Genomic DNA, 14,587 nt, shown 5'->3' with positions numbered 1-14,587 from the left:
AATGCTGTTCGAACGTTCTTTGATTGGTAGCAATTGTTGGGAATAGAATCATTTTCAGGACGTAACAAAACAGAGTGAAAATTACTAGATGACAGTACTCTAACCTTACGTGCTCTCCATTTAAATAGGTAACTGGCTGTGCTGTACATTAAAAAACATTACAAATCAGTGGGATATTATTCTCTTAACAAATGAAGTTGAATCGAAAGAATTGAACATTTCTTAACGTTTTAGGAAGGAAAATCTGTGTCGAGCTGTTCGAAAGTGAGGTTAAGCGTCTAAGAGAATGTCGGCAGAAGAACAGTCAGATTTGCGTCTAGGACCCGATCCTAATGTCACTTATCCAATTCAAGTACAATACTGTGGGAACTGTTCTCTTCCTATCGAGGTAAGGCACTCCTAGCTAATCGATAACTGAAGTTTATAACATGTGACAAAACGTTGATTGTCGAATTTTGAAATTTTTCAAATTTCATTTCTACATCTGTTATATAGTACTGTGAATACTATCCAGAGTATGAAAAATGTAAGCAATGGCTAGAAAGAAATTTACCAACAGAATTTGAGAAAGTTAAATTAGGTAACTATAATTTTGTACATAGAAAATTACATAACAGTTATGTTATGTTTAATTGAAAATTTTACTATTATACTATAATTTTTGTTCACTTACGAGCAGTAGAAGATAATACCACAGAAGCAGGAGGAGGTGAAGATGAAAAGAAACGGCAAAAACGTGGTGGCAAGGGTATGCTAAAAGCAAAGAAAAAAGATGACGTTCCAAAATTAGTGACTGTATCTAGAGCACCCAGAGGAAAAAAGAAATCAGTTACAGTTGTAACTGGTTTAAGCACTTTTGGTAATATAAAATGCTCGTTTGTATAATATGAAAATCTAAAAAGAATGTTTAGTTTCTAAATTAAAAATTAATTTTTTCATTCGTAGACATAGATTTAAAGGTAGCTGCAAAATTTTTTGGCAGTAAATTTGCATGCGGGTCTAGTGTAACAGGAGATGATGAAATAGTCATACAAGGAGATGTGAAAGATGATCTCTTTGAGGTGATTCCAGAAAAATGGCCACAGGTAAGAACAATGATTAATATTTCGAATACCTGTAAAATATATATAATTTGCAATATTTAATTCATTTTTAGATCGACGAAGATTCCATAGATGATCTTGGAGATCAGAAAAGATAATTTCCAACCAACCAAAATTTCACTTGCACAATTGTATTTAATATTATACTATTTCCATTTCTGTTTCTTATAAATAAAATGTACATAACGTATGTAAAATGTTTTTTAAAAAATTTATAAAGTTAAAACAGAGGAGACCACTTATCCATCTTTCTCGTCTTGCTCTTCTTCACCTAGGTAATTTGTTACGACTTGAAGAAGAGATTCTACATCTTCATCGGTTAAACGATCTTCGCTATCTTCAACGATCTACCAAAAGGATATATTCAATTTAAAATATACATTTTCATACATTTTATATTAATATAATATATTACCAATTGTATTTCAAGAGGTGTTTTTGGACACACATTTAAAAGAGTTAACTTTTCACATTTTGTCAGCTTAAAAGGTTCTAAAGCCTTTAAAAAGTCTCTAATTTTTTCAGGTGACTGCCTTTTACATGGAGTCTCTTCTAAATACCTTATTGTCTGATACGTTATAGTTGCTAATTGATTTTGCTTCATTTTTTGCTTTTTATTTGCCTTTATATTTTGTAAAATATGTAAAACTTCATAATTGCTTAAGTATGCGGAACATTCCTTCAATCTGACATAAAATTTATTCCAAGTATTTTTAATAATTACATACAAAAATGAAATTGCTAATACAGAAATCAGGATACTTACACTTCCATATCGAATAATCAAGTAAAATTGAGTTGAATATATTATTTCTTTACATTAATAAAGAAATATACTAAACATATTTAAGGTTATGTATTCATATTTATTAATATCTTTCCTTGGTAAGAGAACCACTCGAAAATTAACTAAACACTTATAAATACAATGTTCAATAATAGCATTCGTAACTAAAAAATCTACAATATAATCTTCCTTTTAATGTGAAAATAAGGTTAGGTTAATATATACAAAAATCTTGTTTGATATAGATAGAGGGCGTACCAAACATATCTCTATGGCAGCCATTAGCTTCGACTATAGCAAGTACTATAGCCAGAAAATTGATTTTGTTAACTTACGACTTTCAGGAGAGTGGGGCGCTGACGACAGTGGGGCGCTGATGATAGTGGGGCGCTGACGAGAGTGGGGCGCTGATGATAGTGGGGCGCTGACGACAGTGGGACGCTGACGATAGTGGGGCGCTGATGATAGTGGGGATGCGTATATATAAAGAGTGTGAGGCTGCCAAAAGTCTTTTGGCCGTTTGGACGCCGTAGCGAGAAGGTCATGATGAGGATGGGGTTGGTCACTGCTGGTGGCTTCCTGTGGAGTAGCCAAGGGTAGTAGACACTGGTGGATGATTGTGGATGGTGGTGGATGACAGTGGGCGGCGGTGGAGTAGCCAAGGGTAGTGGACACTGGTGGATGATTGCGGACACTGGTGGACGATTGCGGACACTGGTGGACGATTGCGGACACTGGTGGACGATTGCGGACACTGGTGGACGATTGCGGACACTGGTGGACGATTGCGGACACTGGTGGACGATTTCGAACACTGGTGGACGATTTCGAATACTGATGGACAATTGTGCATGATTGTGGACTATTGTGGACGATCGTGGACGATTGTGGACGATTGTAGACGGCGGTGAACGGCAAGTGAACAAATTAAAGATTTAACTATTCGGTGGTGATAGTAGAATTCTATTCAATATTTTTGAATTCGAAAAAACCAAAAATATAATGCAATTAGAAGTGTATTATTGGGTCCCTGCGTAGTCACCTCCACGGGGTGGACCTGGGCCCTTGGTAACGTTTTCGAGAGACCGGTCTCTCGAAAACGATATCAAGCTAAGGACTACGCACGTAGACATAAGTATAGTTGTAAACTCGATACTAAAAGTACCCGAATCAATTAAAAGATTACGATTTATAACTTCTGTTTTGCATAAAGATTTCATAGATTTACTTTCATTATTTCATTTATTTATTTTATCCAACTACTATTTCATTAATTTTGCAGTTGATTAGAATAATTTAATCACTGGTACTTTTACTATCGAGTCCTTTGCAGTACAATTTAAATCTCTCAAGTCCTTTTCAGGACTTTGAAAGTTTAAGTTGGATTGCAAATAGTTTAAGTTAATTTTAGTGAACGTATCTGTACATTCACATAATGTAATTTTATAAATGTGTAACCCGAATCCCTTCTATCCTGACTTCCCTAATTCATTTCAATCGAGTATAATTATGGTCGACATTAATCAGTTCATAGGATATTATTCTCATTATTTTTGTATAAACACCATTGATCGGAATTAGGGACGTTTCAAACAATCCTGCATAATCTGTATTAATTTCTATCTCTCTGCGGTGTTTGTCTCAACGAAGGATTGTTCGATGGTTGGAAATCGACTTAGTCTCTCCTTTATTTTAATTTCCGCGTTTCTAAATTTCTACATGGGCAACAACTGGCTTGAAATCATCGTGGGGTTGATCAACTATTTTGTATTCTATAATCGTAAAGCAGTATCATTATTCTCCTTATATTTGCAAATGAGGAAATGGTATTTCCGGTGAATACAGCGTTGGAGTTTTACCTTTTCCAAAATTCTTTCTCAAATTATAATCAAGAAAAGCTTTTTTCGTTTTCTCTTCAACTCAATTTCTACGTTTGACACTGGATCACCGTTGGATCGCCGTGGGATGCGTGCGTCCTTAGTTATAAGCGCTTAGATTTAAGTAATTTAATTGTAACTGAATTGTAACAAAATTGTAAAGAAATCCATTTTCTTACCTGAAGTGAGAAATAGCCATTTCTACGCGTGTAGTCAGTGCCGATAAACATGCGTTACATTCTCCCTTGAGCATTCTAAGTTTGTACTGCGTGAAATCGCTTCACGTAGCTTTCCTTTTCTTTTCTTTTCTTTTTTATTCGTTCGAGATTTAGTCTTTCATTTCCACGCAGCGAAATAGTCGATACTCAATCAAACTGATGTGGTTTTCGGTGCCCATTGTGATTTCGCAGCCCTTGTCGATTGGTACGCCCGTTGGGTACTCGACTTGGGTATAGGCTTAGTACATTGGACGCGCTCACGCGGGTTCGTTCCGAGTAGCTCCTACCCCGTGTCGCTGGGGTCTTCGGACCTGCTGTAAGACGACTTGGGGCGGTCTGCGAAGTTCGTTCTTGTCGTTGGGCAATGCGTCCTAATGCTAAGTCTCGCTGAGATCGCGATGGTACCCGCATTCACCATTGGGGAGAGCGTGGTATCAGCTGTTTCGACGTAAGACGTGGCATGAACTTAATTTGCTCGCGATTCGCGTCGGGTATGGTTCGCCTAGTGATTAGCGTGGAACCATCGGGTAGAATGCGCTCGCGAGAATTTAACGCAGGTTTATTGGTACTTGTTCGTCTTCGTCGCGTCGCGAACTTTATCTAAATTTGCTTCATCTTAGTTTCTTTTCTTAATGTTAGCATAACTTCATTTTGTTTCCATTTTCATCAAGATTCTTATAATAGAATATAGAATAGCGTATCGTATTCCCTTTTGCGAAACACTTGCATTTCTCTAAAGCGTTAGTAGAGTCACTTTAAAGATCTCACTTCTGGTAAGATAATGGCATTTCTCGTTATCCTCGCACCTCAAAGTCCATACTACAATTTCTAAAAATCATTGATAGATTTTCGAAAATGTATTGTGGATTCCGCGTTTAAATTATTGAAGTAGAGTCAGTCCTCGGTACCTTCTGTACCGAGAACACACAGATGTAATGGAGGGTGGATGGGATTAGGGAAATTAGGGATGGGTCCCTGCGTAGTCACCTCCACGGGGTGGACCTGGGTACTTGGTAACGTTTTCGAGAGATCAATTCATTTCTCGAAAACGATATCATGCTAAGGACTACGCATTACATTTAAGTTATTCGCGATTCATTTAAAATTTTCTAAACTCCTTTACTTATATAGGGTACGAATAATGATTGTTGTCTAGGCAACACCTACATTTTCTCCTCTCTTTAAATTATAGAAAGTACAATACTTGTAACTTTTGCACGATTAATATTTCTGAGCATACGATATGAAGTTCCGTAAGATAAGCCCAGACGAGATATAAAATAAAACAATTACAATTTATCTATGTATCCCAAAGTGCAAGAACCCTATTTATCCATCATATCTTTTCAGCGTTACCTATATTACTATAGAATAGTTAGAACTACAATTAAACGTAGTTTTACTAGCCCTTTAAGCGCTATGAACGCATATATGCGTTCTCATATATAGTTTTATTGTAATTTACTTGATATTTCCCGCTTTAGAGGCAAGACAGAGAAAGATATATAAGCAAACCTACAAGAAAGAGTGAGACAGATGATACCCCACTCTACTCTAGAACCCGTGGCGCCATCTCTGTAAAAAGTGCTCAAACTGGTCGCACATAAGTATCGACAGCGAAGTGAACGCTCAAAAACTACTAGTGCCATCTCTGCGGAAAGTAGTGAAACTAATGCCCTACTAGTTTCAGCGATTTTCCGAGAGATGGCGTCAGTGTTTCACTAGTTTACTTCGCTGTTGATAACGCTGAGCGACCAGTTTGAGCACTTTTTGCAGAGATGACGCCACGGGTTCTGGAGCAGGGTGGGTATCATCTGTCTCACTCTTTCTTATAGCTTCCTTATATATCTTTCTCTCTCTCTCCCTTACCTCTAAAGCGGGAGATATAATTTGAAAATTGATCCACCTGTTTTCGAGTTTCAGGGTAAAATAGGAACTACTATGGTAGCAAATTTATTGCTCTTTTCAATATTCTTTGTCATTTTCTTGTAAGACTTACGGTTTGGACGATACAATCAATAATATATAAGATTGAAACTCATATTAAAGTAGATAAATCAAGCTAGTTAAAGAGAGCCATCGAATCAATGTTAACCGTGTAAAGTTTAGTGTGATTTATTTGATGACACAATAATTATCGTTATTTAAATAAAGGTCGAGTGCAGCGTCGTACAGCGTATAAATACGGTACAAACGTAAAAAACCTGTAAATGCGACTGTATTATCGTTACATTATACATGCACATCGTATTCAGAACATCGTGCCAGCCCGGCTGAAATCTAAAATCGACTCCCAAGATTTTTATTGAACATGTACAATATGTATATCTGTCGTAGCCTGTGTTATCATCTGTCTATCCTGGCAGTTGATATACGCTGCAATCCGGTAAATTGCACATGAAGGATTCAATTCCTTTGTCCTCTACCATACTTCCGTCTTCTTTTTACACTTTACATGCCATTACCAAAAAAGAGATCTCGCAGGCTATCATGGGACACTTCGAATCAAAATTTCCATCTAGCGCCTTCGTATATTCCACTCGCTTGTCTTTTCTATTTACAATGTTACATGACCAGAATTACTCACGTAGCTTACTGGCTAATTATAAATTTTATCCGTAACATACATTTAGCGCCATCATCATCGTTAGGTTGTATGTGTGTATATATATATATTTATATATATTTATATAATTATATTAACATTTTTTTTTTTTAATTAAATAGAGCTTTCGTAGCAAAGTATGTATAAATAGACTATTTTTGCACGCACACCCATCAGTATTCACTTCGAACTGCGCTGTACTTCTGAAGGCGAAACAATACTCCGTTGAGCGGTCCGTCCATGAGATCTGTATATCAAATAAGATAAGCTATTACCTGAAAGTAATGGACGAGAGGAATCGCGGTTCCTCGATCCTGAAGTCAGTTGGCTCAGTTCGAAGCCGTTTCTGTTTTACGCCCTACGATAATACTGTATATTCCATCCAAATTTTTCTCGAGTAGACCCCCGCGTTAAGCTACACTTAGTCGTTACTTGATTTCATCGTAGAAATGTATCTGTTTAAAATAGACTGGTACTTCCGTAACGGCAGCGTAGATTATTGCATCGGTACGGCGATGTACGCGCGTTTACACAAGTCTCGGTATATTCAAAGAACATGTAGAAGTAATCGCTTGCTTGTCTCTTATTTAATTACATATCACACCGAGGTGCATGACGCACATAAAAATGTAGACTAAATATATAGGCCAGCTGTAGGCGTTGAAAAACGAATTTTTTTTTTTTTTCATTTTTTTTTTCGACGATCTCTAATTTCCTTTGATAATGCACATCATCACCTTATAGAAGAGCAAATGGAAGGACGTATTTTATGAAGAGTATCGTATCACGTACTGTCGAAAGTATCGTAGGTTCACGCTTACAGTTCGATCGTTCGATATCCGTTCGATATCCGTCTTATCGTAAAGAGTCAAAAAAGAGGAGATTTGTTTTCTTAAATGTATCAAAAATTTATTTTTGATTCTTTCCCTATTTTCTTCCCGAATTTTCGTATTCGTTTGTTCTCGTCCGCCCGAATAGATATAAATTGTTGCTTCTCAAATTGGGTATTACAAACTGGCCTTGATACACGATCAGGTTGCGTTTCTCGAGCTTCATTAGAGACGGTAGGGCTATTGAATTAAAGTGCTGATTCTACACCTCTCGACGAAGATGTCGATGAACTTAAATCCTCGGAGTGTCGAGTGTGCGACGAGTCAAGGGAGGTGACCGAGTCACTGTCGTTACTGTGAGGACTCGAATAATTCGCTGCTTCCTGTAACCTCATTAGCATATTCAGCTGTAACAACGAGAAATTTTTATTAATCGTTTAAAAAAATCTCCATAGTATACACTGGATATTCGAAACTTTTTTTTGCAGCGATGAACATTATTGAATAAATAAAAAATATACTAACTAATGGATCTCCTTCAGTGTCGCTGTGCGTGCTGCCCAGACTATTAACGCTTGATGCACCGACTCCAGATGCGTGTCCAGATGCAACTAGGTCGTAGCCAACGTCCTCGGGTCGTAAACGAAGAAGAGCATCGCTGCCACCGTGCACAGCGTGCGTGGAAATCCATGGGTAACTCGAGGTGATAAACTGAGTCGGGTCTTCCCAAGAGGTATCCCCATTCCCATTTCCACTGACACGTCTACCGTAAAGTGTTAATCCCTCTCTGACTGCTTCTACCAAGTACGGTACCACGGAGTAGTTCCACAGGTCCGTAAACCATACTTGAGAACCCGTTACTTCCATCGGGCAAGATAGAAATAGCCGTGGCCCTGGAATACGTGCATTTACATCTCAACTGTTCATGATAAAACACAGAGACCACGGTGAATCGGGCGTAAATTAAATCGAAGCTTACCTATTGTTACATCAGAACTGCTATGGGTCTCTAGGAACTTGTTCAGATGCAGCCATACCCGTGGCAACCATTCGACGACCGCTGCCATCTCTGCGTTTCTAGTCCCACCGCATTCGCGTAACTCGTGCTCCAACAGCTTCCGCCTAAGGTAACGACCTAAGAATCCCTTAACTGGTTCCATGTGATTGGCGCACAGCACCCACCTGTAATTAAATTGAAGCAATGAGTGCAAGCAAAAGTTGTAGCTCACAAAATAGTGTGTATGTGACACGCTATTACGAACTTTACCAGAGAAAATCTTGACTCGTACTATTTTATCATTGTCCCTTACCGAAGAATAAACGAAAAGATACGAGGTGTACCTGAAATTGTGGTGTAATTGGAGATTCGTGGTACTACAAGTGGCCTGGCTCATGGTACCAATAATAGCTGGGCAAGATGAGTGTCTAGTGCCGAGCAGGCCGCTGAATAGCTCTCCGAGAGACGCGGCGTGCTGCAAGTTCTCGAGAATGATCACCCTCGGTAGTTCGTCAGCCGCGTTCGAATCGCATCTCTCGGCGATGTGCGCCAGATATTGCCTGAGCTCTTTGCTGGACTTGTGGTCCACGTTGAACGTGGCCACCGCCGTAGCATCCTTTGTATCGTTATCGGCATCGACCAAGGCATGGGCTAATTTTCCAGCCAGATAGCTCTTGCCCGTACCGCTCGGCCCGCATAAAATCACCCTGCGATGCTCCGTTAGCAGAGATACCAATCGTTGCACAATGGATCGTGGTATTAAAGTGTCCACGGCGAGCCAGGAGTAACCGGAAAGCACCAAATAAATGGTTTTCACGTGACCGATCAGGTAGCCGCAGGGAAGCAATTCTGGATGCTGGGAATCCGTAGTGCATCTGTATTCGAAGAGGCCAACAGAATGCTTGTATTGTACATATTCAGAATTCGCGAGTAGTACTTTTAAAGCATACAATTATTTCGATGCAATTATGTATTTAGTGTTTTTATGATCAAAGAAATGAAGCTTTACCATTTCTGTATTAAAGATACTATTACTACAGTGTCAGAATTGATTACATTAATTTCTCAAGCTATTAGACTAATCAGAGTTCTCTGTAGTAGAGCAGAGCGATCGATCGCGGCTTACCTAGAAGCTTCACCAAGATGATAGGCAGCAACGCATTCGACTCCCAGACCCAAGTTTGTCACAGGATCAACCCTCGAGACATATTCCTTGAAGCAACGCCTGACAGTGGAATCAAGGGAGTCCCACGTGGTCTTATTGCTGATGCAGACGTTCGCGATGACGCAGTGCGGAGGTTCGCCAATGCTACCGTCCGAGGTGCTTCCGGTCACGAGGTTGTAGTTGAAGTTCGTCTCGCTGCCCAGATAAATGGCAACGTTGATTCGTTTCCCATCCGTGTCCTGTTCCAGCGTCGGTTCCCCTGCGCTCGTCGTGGTCGACGGTACCACCGGATGCTCTGGTACACTTAAATCCTCCAGCTGATCTGCCGTTGTGCTGGTATCGCCGTTCGCAAGCGCAGCGACGGTGGAGGCCACCTCCGTCATGCTGAAGCGTCTGTCCGGGTCACTGGGCAACGATGACTGGGAGGATGTCAACGATTTCGACGTTACTAGTCGCTGCAGGCGTTCGTTATTCTGCTTTAAGTTAAGCATCTCGTTCTGCAAAAGAGACATTTCCCTTTTCGAGCTCACTCTTTGCAATTTTACGCCGCGAGGACACGAATTATGAAACAAAATTAAAAGGATACTATAAAAAACAAGCACGATATTTACCCTCATCTTAATAACGGTGTCCTTCAATGATTCCAGCTGATGCGCCGAGGACAACGCCTCGAGTCTGATGTCCGTCAACACAAGATCCTTCTCCCTGAGCTGCTTCTTCAACTCCACCACGTCTTCGTCCTCCTTTTTATACAAAGCAGAGCTGCTCTTGCTACCGGTCAACGGATTCTCCACTTCCGGCGATTTCTGCCCGTTGTTCCTGGCGCCTTGTCCATGCGGTGAGTCGTGTTTAGAAGCGGTTGGCAATCTGGGGCTGCTAGGCGCGCTCAAATCGCCCCCTGTGCTCTCTTTGCAGTCCTCAGCGTCGGAGACGGAACCGTGCCTGTTCTTTCGCGACCTGGAGAACGCCTTCGAGAAGGAGCTGCGAAGCCAGCCCTTCTTCTTCTGATGGCTGCTGGCCGAGCAGGCGCTGCTCAGCGAGTTCAACGACGTGACGCTGTCCGCGGACAATTGTCTGGCCATCGAGGCGCCCTGGTGGTTGCTGTTCCCGGTGCAGCCTGTTGTACCCGAATCAGAGTCGCCCAGGGTGTGACGACGACCATTGTTCGCGTGTTGCCCGTTGTTCAACCCAGCCTCGGCGCTCTGCTTACGCAGCCTCTCGATCGTTTCTCGTAACTCTTGAAGTTCGGAATCCTGAAAATTACAACGCGTTAATATTACAATCGTGCGAGTTTTTTTTTTATTTTTGACAGCATTCAGGAGAGATTTAAAGTGTATTGTAACGAGAATGGAGAATTTCACAGATTACGAATAGTTTTTCTCAGTGACCACGAGCAGTCACATTGCGATCGATGGGTGGACGAACGATGAACCCTTTGATTCGTGTCTTTTAGAAACTGCTTTTAGAAACGTCACTTCTGCTCGACCAGGAAAGTTACGAACGACGCGTGTTCATTGGTAACTCCGCGATTCGTGATTTATCTCGTTACAAAGGAAATTAGAGAGAGAGAGAGAGAGAGAGGAATACGGAGGGAAAGTTCCTTTTTCTTGCGTAGAACCGTATAAAGCTGAATAACGCAGGAATGCCTCGGTCGATTTTTCATTAGGTTTTATTTCAGGTTTTATGACACGCAGAGAAATTATATATGCGAACGTATGGACGAGATAATTAGCGGCGGGCTCGCTCCCTCCGGTGGTCTTCGATATTTTTCTATCCATGGTAATCGTACAGCGTTCGACTTCCTTCTGATTTTCTTTTCGCTTTCTTCGAGTAGCTACTTTCATCTTTTTTTCTAGTCGAGTAAAAGCCGCGCGGATGGAATCCGTTGATTAATCTTTCACGATGTTTTTACACTTTCTGATGCTCGAGTGCTGTTCATTCTGATCGTTAAAGATCGCTGGATCTTCAGACTAAACGCAACGCTCTCATTTCCCATCGTTGGGCTCGCATCCATGAAAGGGGCAAGGTTCTCGGCTGTGGCAGCAGGCGCAGTTATCCGAATGACTGACCACCGAGTCGTTGCTCCACGACTCGCTCGTGCTGAACAGTTGCTTCGTCGACTTCGACTCTTTCTTAGCTTTGCCTGTTTTCCCCTCTTCGGATGACAACGAGTTCCTCCTCGCCTTCTTCCCACCGATCGACAAACGACGAGCTCCTCCCAAACTACTTGGATTCAACCCAGCAGAGCTATTCAACCCCTTCTTGGTCTCCAAACGAGCCATCGCTCGTGCTTTCGACTTGTTCGAGATACTCTTCAGTCCTCGTCCCAATTTCGTCTGTAAATTGCCAAGCGTCCCCAACGCAGCGCCACCTGACGCCTTCCGTTCTTCCTGCGGATCCAACAGCTTCGTTGTGGCCTTCGTCTCTGCGTCAGGATGTCGTTTAACGTCCCTCTTTGTCCTCGAGTCGTCGTTTGGTCGCTTTCTGACGTATTTAGAGACGGACAAACGAGCAGAGTTTCTCGACGAGGTCGAGTTCGACTTAAGGGAGGCGTTCTCCGAGTCTGGCACTCGGAGATCGAGAGCTTTCGCGTCTTCTGGAGAGATTGGAATCACGATCGTACCGTTAACCAGTTTAATTTGATCGTTCGACTGGTTGCTTAACAATTGCATGATTTTCAAGTCACCTGGTCGGTCTAGCCTTCGATTGCGAAAGAGTCTCGATGGCTGCGACCGACTGCCAGGATTGCTCCCGTTTTGATTCGCGTGCATCGCCGGAAGCGGGAATTTCTGTGTCCCTGGCTCAAGATCGAGGGGGTTGGGAACCGAGAGGTTAACTTATGAACGAGGAAGAGACGGGGTCGGATGTTCGTTCGCTTCTGTCGCATACGAGGCTCGTGGCCATTCTTGACTTCTTTACGTTAACAATTTTTAGCGAGGACGTACACATTTGGTGTCGTGGGAAATTTCGTTTCAGCGTGCTATCAACGTACGGTTCGAGACTTCATATTCGAATGGCGAGTAGCGTTCGCAGTGAACATTCGCGCAAAATCCACTCGATGGGATTTGATACGACGTTGTTTTTGTTCGGAGTTCGAGAGAAATGTTAGGTTGGTAATGGGATTATTACCTTCTTTTCGGCGGTCGCAGTGAGCTGTTGCAGACGTTGCGTCATGTTGGACAAGGATTGCTCGAAAGCTGAGACCACATGCGCCTGCAACAGAAAAATTACGATAATGAAGCACAGCCGACGTTATCGTCGTATAATTAACAAACGAACGGTGTTACGTGAAAATGTTATACGTTACGTAGAAATTTATTTGAAACATATTCGATACGGTTTATCGAACGAGGTTTAATTAGAATTCTACGAGGCTTATTAAACAAGTACCAGAAATTACAGTGTTATCCTCGTAAGAAGAAAGAAATGATATTACACGCTGTTCTCCATTTCCCGATCGCATCGACGCGTTCTCGCTCGCGTAATTACAAACAATCGTAATTGCACGAGTCCTGAGAGTTGGTGTGATCTACGGCGGCTCGCCGATTCAGAGAGAAAGAACATCAGCCGCAAGAACGAAACCTGGCAATTTGAAACGTACGACGCAAATTACCCTTATCTGCACCTCTGCTCGGCTCCTTCGACGACGGTTCTTTACCTTGCGTTACGCGTGTTCGTTGCCAAATCTGGATCGTTGCGAAACTCAAGCGGTTGTAAAAACTGATGAAACCATAAAGGCTATAATTTACTTCCCTTTTTTCCACTAAAGGAACACTAAAAACCGATGACACAAGATGTTATCGAAATGTAAGAACGACTTCCACGGTAACACTTGCTGTCTGTTTTTTATTATACCAGGAGGAAACAATATTTCTTGTTCGTTTATATATTATATACGCGTGAGTATTAAATTAAAATATAATACTCGGTGGTGGTTAATAATATTCTTAACTTCCACTGGAGGAAATAAGAAAATTTGCACACAATATCAATTTTGTGCATCGAAGTGCAAACAGAAGCAGTACCTTCGTCGAGACAGACAATAAGAAGGATATATAGTGTGGAAAAATTTATTATTTCCGTAAGATAATTAAGTTAATATTAATATGTACGAGAAAACGGAACTGCAACAACCTCGCGTCACTTTTACTCGAGTTATTATTACAGTATTCACGTATCTGCTCAGAATTGATTTCAACAGGGTTGAGGATATCAGAGAGGAAGCCACGTACGCGAAACGATACCACAAGCCCTCGACGTCCTGATATTTTTATCAAAAAGCCCTCGAAAAGGAGAACATAGAAGTCGGATAACGTCGAGTGGCGAGACACGGCGGTTATTTTTCACGTATCGATCCTAGCCGTCCAATTTTCCTTCCTCTGCTCAATGGCGAAACGATAATTCATTCTTTTTCCCTTTCGGTCAAGTGGCCATGCGTAGCCGGTAGCTACGATGGCGACTCGAAATAGAAGGGGTTAGAACTCTATCCGTGGTGTAACAACCTTCTCAATTACAAACTATGCTTTTCAATGCTGAAAAGAATTTTCGAAAATTCACAGCCACTATTTCGATCGATAGAAAATTTATTAATTCAAATTTTTACTTGTTAGAATTTTGCTAGCACTCAAAATTTTATTTCTTATTCAAAACAAATGACAAAACGCCTCGAGTCAAGTCTTAAATTCGCGCAACCTCGTCACGTTCGAGTGCGTTCGATCGCCATTCGTTGCGTCGATCTCTGCGTTAATCCCCGACGTCGGATGAAAAGCGAGCGCCTCTCAAAGGCGCGGGAGGCAGTAGAAAAAAATTCGAAATTGCTTATTTATTTAGCGGCTAAACCGAAAGGAACCGTTCGAGGCGCGCTTCGATAAAACGCTCGAGGAACGTGTAAAGTGGACATGTAGGTGGGCCGCGTTTACGAGCGTATATCGCGTGCATGTATACATGTCCGGTGCAATAAAGAAATATATTTCTACGGATACGCCGGACGCGTCCGGCGGTAGGT

General features: G+C 41.5%; 4 protein-coding genes across 4 annotated transcripts in view; 1 reads left to right on the top strand and 3 right to left on the bottom strand.

The window, feature by feature from the left end:
* Window positions 1-11: 11 nt before the first annotated feature.
* On the top strand, window positions 12-1,300 carry Denr (density-regulated protein). The gene is made up of 6 exons (XM_076899500.1): window positions 12-143; window positions 255-388; window positions 496-580; window positions 680-859; window positions 946-1,085; window positions 1,157-1,300. Exons 2-6 carry the CDS (start codon window positions 287-289, stop codon window positions 1,199-1,201), a joined length of 552 nt encoding a protein of 183 aa, XP_076755615.1. The 5' UTR covers window positions 12-143; window positions 255-286; the 3' UTR covers window positions 1,202-1,300.
* On the bottom strand, window positions 1,215-2,055 carry Crcp (CGRP receptor component). Its single transcript, XM_076899501.1, has 3 exons — window positions 1,870-2,055; window positions 1,519-1,789; window positions 1,215-1,450 (listed from the first exon to the last, which is right to left on the bottom strand). The coding sequence occupies exons 1-3, from the start codon at window positions 1,875-1,877 to the stop codon at window positions 1,343-1,345; spliced, it is 387 nt and encodes a 128-aa protein (XP_076755616.1). The 5' UTR covers window positions 1,878-2,055; the 3' UTR covers window positions 1,215-1,342.
* Window positions 2,056-6,084: 4,029 nt separating this feature from the next.
* Window positions 6,085-14,587, bottom strand: part of Sick (sickie) — a 164,991-nt gene continuing 156,488 nt past the window's right edge. The window contains exons 17-23 of the mRNA XM_076899505.1: window positions 12,712-12,795; window positions 10,194-10,835; window positions 9,544-10,079; window positions 8,762-9,292; window positions 8,400-8,602; window positions 7,946-8,313; window positions 6,085-7,827 (exon numbers count right to left, since the gene is read on the bottom strand). Coding sequence (XP_076755620.1) covers window positions 7,669-7,827; window positions 7,946-8,313; window positions 8,400-8,602; window positions 8,762-9,292; window positions 9,544-10,079; window positions 10,194-10,835; window positions 12,712-12,795 — 2,523 coding nt within the window. The 3' untranslated portion in view covers window positions 6,085-7,668. The remainder of the gene's footprint in view (window positions 7,828-7,945; window positions 8,314-8,399; window positions 8,603-8,761; window positions 9,293-9,543; window positions 10,080-10,193; window positions 10,836-12,711; window positions 12,796-14,587) is intronic.
* LOC143425990 (uncharacterized) lies at window positions 11,568-12,361 on the bottom strand. The gene is made up of 2 exons (XM_076899091.1): window positions 12,269-12,361; window positions 11,568-12,178 (listed from the first exon to the last, which is right to left on the bottom strand). The coding sequence occupies exons 1-2, from the start codon at window positions 12,351-12,353 to the stop codon at window positions 11,568-11,570; spliced, it is 696 nt and encodes a 231-aa protein (XP_076755206.1). The 5' UTR covers window positions 12,354-12,361.

Source organism: Xylocopa sonorina, chromosome 8 (genome assembly GCF_050948175.1).
Source record: "Xylocopa sonorina isolate GNS202 chromosome 8, iyXylSono1_principal, whole genome shotgun sequence".
Classification (NCBI taxonomy): Eukaryota; Metazoa; Arthropoda; class Insecta; order Hymenoptera; family Apidae; genus Xylocopa; species Xylocopa sonorina.
This window is presented reverse-complemented; position numbering and strand designations above follow the sequence as displayed.